At 50.4% G+C, this 7,100-nt stretch overlaps 2 protein-coding genes across 2 annotated transcripts; one reads left to right on the plus strand and one right to left on the minus strand.

The window, feature by feature from the left end:
* Positions 1 to 2,622: 2,622 nt before the first annotated feature.
* ZC2HC1C (zinc finger C2HC-type containing 1C) lies at positions 2,623 to 4,958 on the minus strand. The gene is made up of 2 exons (XM_009909398.2): positions 3,516 to 4,958; positions 2,623 to 2,995 (listed from the first exon to the last, which is right to left on the minus strand). The coding sequence occupies exons 1-2, from the start codon at positions 4,713 to 4,715 to the stop codon at positions 2,738 to 2,740; spliced, it is 1,458 nt and encodes a 485-aa protein (XP_009907700.2). The 5' UTR covers positions 4,716 to 4,958; the 3' UTR covers positions 2,623 to 2,737.
* A 605-nt stretch (positions 4,959 to 5,563) lies between these two features.
* Positions 5,564 to 6,771, plus strand: ACYP1 (acylphosphatase 1). The gene is made up of 2 exons (XM_054162225.1): positions 5,564 to 5,707; positions 6,109 to 6,771. The coding sequence occupies exons 1-2, from the start codon at positions 5,609 to 5,611 to the stop codon at positions 6,322 to 6,324; spliced, it is 315 nt and encodes a 104-aa protein (XP_054018200.1). The 5' UTR covers positions 5,564 to 5,608; the 3' UTR covers positions 6,325 to 6,771.
* The last annotated feature ends 329 nt before the right edge of the window (positions 6,772 to 7,100 follow it).

Genomic DNA, 7,100 nt, shown 5'->3' on the forward strand with positions numbered 1-7,100 from the left:
GTTGAGTAGTGCCAGGGTAACACTAACCATGATCACAATGCAGCAGGGTAAATCTCTGTGCTGAGCCTAATGCTTTGGCTAAACTGTTACTACCTTTTAAACTAGCTGTGAGACACTTCCTGGATACTGATGCCTGTCTTGAGCTGAAACGATGGCTCAGCAAAAAGAGGTGAACTGCCTGTGGTTAGTCCAGAAGCAAAGATAGCAAATGAAGCCTGGTGATGTAATTTCAGTAACTCCTGTTTAATCTGTAGTTTCAGTCTCCACATTAGCTGTTTGCCAGCCATGTAAAAGAAGTCCCCAGTAGATAGATTTGCTTTACAGGATCAAAAGCTTTTCTGTATGTATCTGTCCCATCACCATTTGCACCCTGCTGACCTTTAGGATCCACTAAACAGTCAGTAAAAGATGGTGCAAGGGAAATGGAGTCAATGTTACAGGACAGGCAATGGTACTGAATTTCTTAACTACTTTAATTCAGTTATACCTTTTGTTAATTCAAGGAAGCTAGTATAAAGCTTCTGGTTTACCTCTTGTGTATTTCTGAAGTGAACATTGGTCTTGCTTCTCTAATCAATTTGATATAGCAAATTATTTTCCTTTGTTCTGAGTTTTCTCCAGGTTTTTCTCTCCTCTAGATTTGTACACTCACACCTGGCTGGCACAGTGCAGCACTGACCCTTCATGGGACCTTCACACTGTAGGGTGTGCTAAGGGATTGAGATTTCTGCCCACATACCTATAGGTCAGAAGCTACATTACTGAAAAACTCTCACAAGGAGCAGCTGGAATTTTTTTGTTCCTTGTTTGCTTCCTGTTGCAACTCTCTCATACAACGTTGTCATTCTTGCTTTGGGAACACAAAACACTCTGTGACCATTTAAAACAACTTTTACACAAAGTAAGTAGTTTAATATATTAAAAATCAGAACCTGGAAGAGTAACTGACTTAGAAACTTGCAGGAACTGTCATCAGTTGTAAGGGTCTGTAGAACACATTTTTCCCCCAAAGACCTGTTAACTGGTGTGACAAAGAGCTTTAGTATGAGGGCAAAATCAGCAAGAACTACCTTGTATCTCAAGAAGAAAGCAAAGTAAGGGGTGTGTTTCTGTCATAATTCCCTACCACTGCAGCAGCTAGGATGAAAATAAGTAGACAAAGAAGGGTGCAAGCCTTGTATTTTAGAGGCCCCTAGCAACTTGGCCTGCAGGAAAACTCCATTGTTTTGTATTAAATCTAGTTGTTGGTTTGACCCTGAAGGTGAGTGAAAGAGCTAATGGGGTTTCTGATGTGAAGTTCCTTAGTGTACTGTCTAGGGGCAGGATGTGTTTTTTAAAGTGTAGCAGTTCTTAAACATTTTGGGTGGGTATTTAAAAATTAAAAACCCATCAAGAATCAAGGGAAGGCTGCCAGGGGAAGGAAATTCTTTCCCAGCTCTTTCACGTGCTACACTGAGACACAGAACTGTCACAGATATACTCTTGACACTTTAGAAAAGAAGCCTGAGTGCTCTTGTATCATCATTCTTAATTTCTGACTCCTGCTGTATGCTCCCTTCCACAATGGTCTCTAAGTCTCCTTGAAACAATGTAGGCTCCTTGCCTTGATAATATCTTTGCAAGATTCTTCTATGACTTCACTCATCTGCTGGTTAGAAACCTGACTTCATCTGCCCTTATTCATGACCTATTTTTGATCTTCTGTATTTAAATAGTTGTTCCTTCTGCCCTTTCCTGGTTCTAAGTTCCTGCTATTGTATGTGATAAGTAACACATTGGGATGGTTGTTCTGTTGCCTCAAGGGCCTCAACAGAGTACCTCTGCTGTTCTGTGCACATCAATTGATTTCTAATGTTACAGATCTCCAGCTGGTAAGACACAGCTCCAGGACTCTTAGATTCCTCCCCTCCCTCTGTCTGACTTCTCCAAGTGCCTTCTCTAAATAGTTCTGAAGAATGTAGAGTCCTTTCTGCAGCCAACAATGAGGAACCCTTCACATCCAAACCACTTGGAGGTATCTACAATAAAATTGCTATGCCAGCCAGAGCCACTGTCATTGTTAACATGTGCAGGGGTGAACATCTGCACCTACAGAGCTGCAGAGCAAACAAAAGGCAGGTGCTCTGTTTGGCTCAGCTCTTCTCATGAGCGGCACTACTCTCTTGAGTTTGAAGATGTTGAAAACCTGGAGTCTGCAGCCACTGACAGGCTAAAGAGTAGCTCTCTTCACATAAGGCATTACTCATTTATAAAACCAAAACCAAACCAAACACACCCCAACAACAACAAACAAACAACCAAAAAACCAAACCAAACAAAACACAAGATTTAAAAAAGCCTCCCTAACCTACAGGCAAAATGTGATTCTGAAGAGCAGCCCCTTTCTGAGGGCAGGTTTGCTCCTCCTCACTGTCCCCGAGACTGCCTGTAGGAACAGTGCTTCTTCCCTGCTCACCTTATAGAACAGTGACAACCTGACACCTACATGAAATCCCCTGCTGAGCTGACTGGGTGGGTGAGGTGGCCCCCCAGAGGGGCACCCTGCGTGGGGCAATCAAGGGCACAGGTCAAAGTACAGAAGTTGTATTCTGCTTCTATGACCTAAGCTGTTTTCTGGCTGTACACACAAGGTCAATGCTCACAGCCATTGGTGAGACTTGAGTGCATGAGTGTGGCAGCTGGAAAGCTAGCAGCAAACAGGGAATCTTGGCAGCAGGTAGAGTTGGACACCACCTCATCAGCGCCTCCTGGGTGGTGGGGGCCTGTTCTTGATGTTTCTGCATTTGGGAATATGCCTCTCAGCTGCTCGGGGAGCAAATCGGCGGCTGCAGTAGGGACAAGTGACATAGCCTGGATTTTCAATGGGAGGCAGGAGGGGCAGGTCAGACACATTTCCTCCCTTGGAGAGGACTTGTTGCACCTGGTGGGTCTGGCACAAGGTCTGGATTAAACTCTTGTGTTTCTGTCTCCGGTTGTTCTTTCTGGATGGTTCATTCTGCAGAAGGAAAAGACAGTCAGAGCAGCTGGCACCACTGTCAGTCTCCATTCTCCATCTCACACTCAGGCTCCAACCCAAGTTACCCACTGCTGGACATTCCCTGTTGATGTAAACACACACCCACCCCCCTGAGAAGCTGAATCCCACAAAGACCAACGCCAAGGAAGATTTGAAGGAAATACTGAGGGAGACATCAATGCTTTGAAAGAGCTTGAGAATAGCTAGAAACACAGAAGGGCCAGGAACGGGAGAGGGTTACTATAGCTGTTGTGCAGAAACAGAGCTAGCAGTTTTCACTGCTTTTGTTTTAGCAGCCTATGTTATTGCCTGGATTTTCAGTCAGTTCCCCACAACCCCTGTCACAGAGCTTTAATGCAGCAAACCCAGCCTGTATCTGCAACCCGACTACAGCAAGGAGCTACGAAGGTGCACACATCTCAGTCAGAATTAGATGTTGGAGTGGAAGGAATGCAAGCAGTAGATGTGGGTCAAGGGAGGAAAATGGACTGCACATTACCTGAGACATCGCTGAGCTCTGCTGATACTGTTCCAGTTCTGTGCCCTTAGCTCTGGCCTTTCTGGAATCAAACACTTTCCTCTTGGAGCCTTGGCTCTTGCTGCAGATGTTCATGTGCGTCTCAAGCCTGGCACAGAAAAACTTACGTCCGCAAAAGCTGCACTGTCCGAGCTCCCCGTGCTCTGCAGTGCTGGCAGGCTGCATGTACAGCACCTCTGGAGACAGGTGGCCACCAGGATCTTGGTCTGAGAGGGCAGAGGAAGAAGGGCTACACTTTGGGGCCAGATTTGAACAAGAGGCTAAATGCTCCATAGGTACATGGTCTTGAATTTTGCTGTTGCTGGCCACTAGCCGCTCCTTCTTGAGTTTCCCCCTAGCCAGCTCATGGGGCTGGAGGGGGGTGCCAGGCTTGGGGACAGTGGGCTCTGCAGACTGTACCTCAGTGAAGACCCCATCGCTGGGCCTGACAGCAACTCTCAACATTTTTTCTTCAGGGTGTCTTGTGGCCTTTTGCTCATGGGTCCTCCCTGCTTCTCTGTCTCTTCTTTCCTCTCTCTCAATAAGCTCCTTCTCTCTTTGAATCCTCCTAAGCTCCTCCTTTGTTTTCCTTAGCTTCTCTCTGAGGAGGGCCTCCTTCTTTCGAATTTCCTCTTCCAGGTTCTGTCCATCTGCCTCCAACTTTAGGATGTAGGCCTGCTCTCTCCTGTGTAGATGGGAGGCTGATTGTTCAGACTCTGCTGTCCAAGGACAGAGCTCTGCATCTAGCTGAGACCTCCCTGCTGGAGGTTTCTGTTTGCTCATTGAGCTAGGACTACCATTTGGAACTTCCTCCATGCATGGGGAACTTCTGAGCTGTGATGTGTTAAACACTACAACATTCACACCCTTGTGAGGAATTGGTTTCAGAGGATAAGAACGGTCTACTCCTTTTTTCTGTCTAGCTACTAATTTAGCTGGCAGAATCTTGGTCTGGCCTGTGAGATAATTGCTCTGCAGTCCAGCTGAACCGAAGCCTCCATGCCTGCTTTCTGCAGACTGAGAATACGAATAGCTTTGACTCTTTCGAGCACAGAGATCCTTTAAAATTTCCTCTTTGTCAGATATGAATTCACGATGAAGGTTGTTCTGGTGCTCCAGCTGAGAACTGGGAACAAGCTTAGCAGCTCCCACCACACAATCTGCTGGTGGAAACAAAGCCATTCAGTGCCTGAGAAATTGCCTGAGGTTAGAAGTGAAGTCATTACAGATTATCTTATCCAAAACTGGACAAATTGTTTCCTAACAGTTTACATCTGGAGGCTACAAGGAGAGTCTATAACAATGTTAGCAAAGGTTCTGTAACTTTTCTGGTTTCTATAAATCCTTACATTCCTTCCATCTAGGAAGCTGTTTTATTATGGTAGTAGCAGAAATATGTCGTACTGCCAGAGAAACTGTTAGACAAGCCCACCGTGCTTCCCATGACATGTCCCTTCAGTTTGGGCACCGTAGCTCCGCCAGTGTGGCGGGCGCCCGGTAAAGCTCAGCACCATCGTCCCGTGGCACACCCTGAAGAGCGGCAGACTCCCACGCCGCAGGCCAGCCTCATAGGGCGAGCGGGGTTACCTGCGGGGCTGCAGCCGGCACTCCACCAGGCCTCCTTAGCAAGCTGCGTCGCCACCCGTTTCACTCGCCGGTCCCCCATCGCCCGAGCAACCCGACACCTCTTGCTGCTACCTGCACCCTCGCTGCGGGGCGGCGCAGAGCTCTGCCCATCGCCGCCGCCGCCGCCCCGGGCGCCGTGTTGACGGCGGTTGCCTGGAGACAGGCACGCGCATGGCAGTTCCCGCGCCGCTCATCACCGACGGCCGTTCACCCGCAACGCGCCCGTTCCACTCCGCGCTCTGGAGGACCCCAGCAGCTCTATAGCCGGCAGGAACGACCCCGCTCCAAAGCGGCCAAACCGCGCTGCGCACGAAGCGTTAGCGGCGAACCTGTCCATCTCGGGTCCCGGCTCTCCATTGGTCACAGGGGTGGGGGAGGTCCCGTCCCCGGCGCAAGCAGCGCCGCGCAGGCGCAGCGGCCGGTGCGGCAGTGGCGGCGGCAGGAGGTGGATGTGCGGCGCCGCCATGGAGGAGGGCGAGGGATTGCTCTCTGTGGATTACGAGGTGTTCGGCAAAGTGCAGGGCGTTTTCTTCCGCAAGTACACCCAGGTGTGGGGCGGGGTGAGGCGTCATCTCGCGGTGCACCCGTTCCCCAGGGTCGGGCTGCCGCCGCGGGTGCGTGGTGTTTGCCGTCCGCTTTACCAGCGCGTCCCTGTGGGGGTGAGCCGGTGAACCGGTCTGGGGTCTGTCGGGCCACGGCCACAGCCTGGGCTGCAGTTGCTTCTGAATGGGAGCTGTTGCCTCGGTGCTGCTGGCAGCTTGCACTGCATTATGTAAGCACGATTGAAAAGCGTGTGTAAGCCCCAGTTTTTCGAGTGGAAAAACCCCACGGTGAGCAATCGGTAAATTCTCTGCTGCTTTCCTGCAGCCTGAGCCGTAGGAACTACCATGGAGGTTTGCGTCTTACCTATACAATTGACTCTCCCATGTTGTCTCATTTTGCTTTACAGGGGGAGGCTAAGAGACTAGGACTCGTTGGTTGGGTCCAGAACACTAGCCACGGCACTGTGCAAGGGCAAATTCAGGGTCCGACTGCCAGGGTGCGGGAGCTGCAGGACTGGCTTCGGAAGATAGGAAGTCCCCAGTCCCGCATCAGCCGGGCGGATTTCAGCAATGAGAAGGAGATCACGGCGCTGGAGCACAAGGACTTCCAGATTGTGAAATAGCTTCGGGAAGAAGCAAAATCCGAAGCAGGATCTGCCCTCACAGCACATTTCCCCTCATCCTTTCTTGTTCAGTCAGCCGATAATGCAGCTCTAGAGAACTTTATTACATGTCTAATTTATTTGTTTCTTGCACTGTTAGTGTAACTCTCAGCCTTTGGCAAAACTCTGGCAGCTGGTGTGCTGCTACTGTTACTTAAAGGGGCTTTTTAGGGACACAGCCTCTTTGTTTCCGGATGTCTCCGCAGAGTGAGTTTGAGCAGTTGCACATGAGTGAACCCCACACAATTTGTGTAGTGTCCTGCTTCCGTGAAAGGAGGTCACAGAATCCATGCCGATACAAAAAAATTGCTAAAAGCATCTGTTCTGTGCTGTAAATGCTTCGAAACCGATTGATTTTGTTTCAGAAGAACTTTATCTTTCCTTTAGAATAAAACTGCTTGGAGCTCGCGTCTTGTGTGACCAGATGTGTTGCGCGGGGGCTTGAACGGCTGCACCCAAAGTACTGTGGCCGGTACCTGTCACCGCGGGCCCTGAAGGGCAGCCCCTGGTACCGCCCTGAGGGAAGCGGCCCGGGGAAGGTGCGCTCCGTGTGCCGTTCCTTGCTGGAGGCCCGGCACGGACGGGAACTCAAGTTCCCGGCAGGTGCTGCCCGCGGCCGCCGGGCCTGCCGGGAGCGGTAGTTCCTCGTCCTGTCGCCGCCTGCAGCTGCGCGTGCGCCGGAGCCGGGCCGTCGCTCGCGGTTACCCTCCCGCGGGAGCCGCGCGTGGGCCCGGCAG

The sequence above is a fragment of the Dryobates pubescens genome, chromosome 5, assembly GCF_014839835.1.
Source record: "Dryobates pubescens isolate bDryPub1 chromosome 5, bDryPub1.pri, whole genome shotgun sequence".
Taxonomy (NCBI): Eukaryota; Metazoa; Chordata; class Aves; order Piciformes; family Picidae; genus Dryobates; species Dryobates pubescens.

What these genes read in the sequence shown, in the direction of transcription:
- ZC2HC1C (XM_009909398.2), bottom strand. Translation starts at nt 4,715, where the DNA reads ATGGCTTTGTTTCCACCAGCAGATTGTGTGGTGGGAGCTGCTAAGCTT. An exon ending in AGAGCTCAGCGATGTCTCAG is followed by an intron (nt 2,996 to 3,515) that starts GTAATGTGCAGT and finishes TTCCTTCTGCAG; the next exon opens with AATGAACCATCCAGAAAGAA.
- ACYP1 (XM_054162225.1), top strand. Translation starts at nt 5,609, where the DNA reads ATGTGCGGCGCCGCCATGGAGGAGGGCGAGGGATTGCTCTCTGTGGAT. An exon ending in TCTTCCGCAAGTACACCCAG is followed by an intron (nt 5,708 to 6,108) that starts GTGTGGGGCGGG and finishes TTTGCTTTACAG; the next exon opens with GGGGAGGCTAAGAGACTAGG.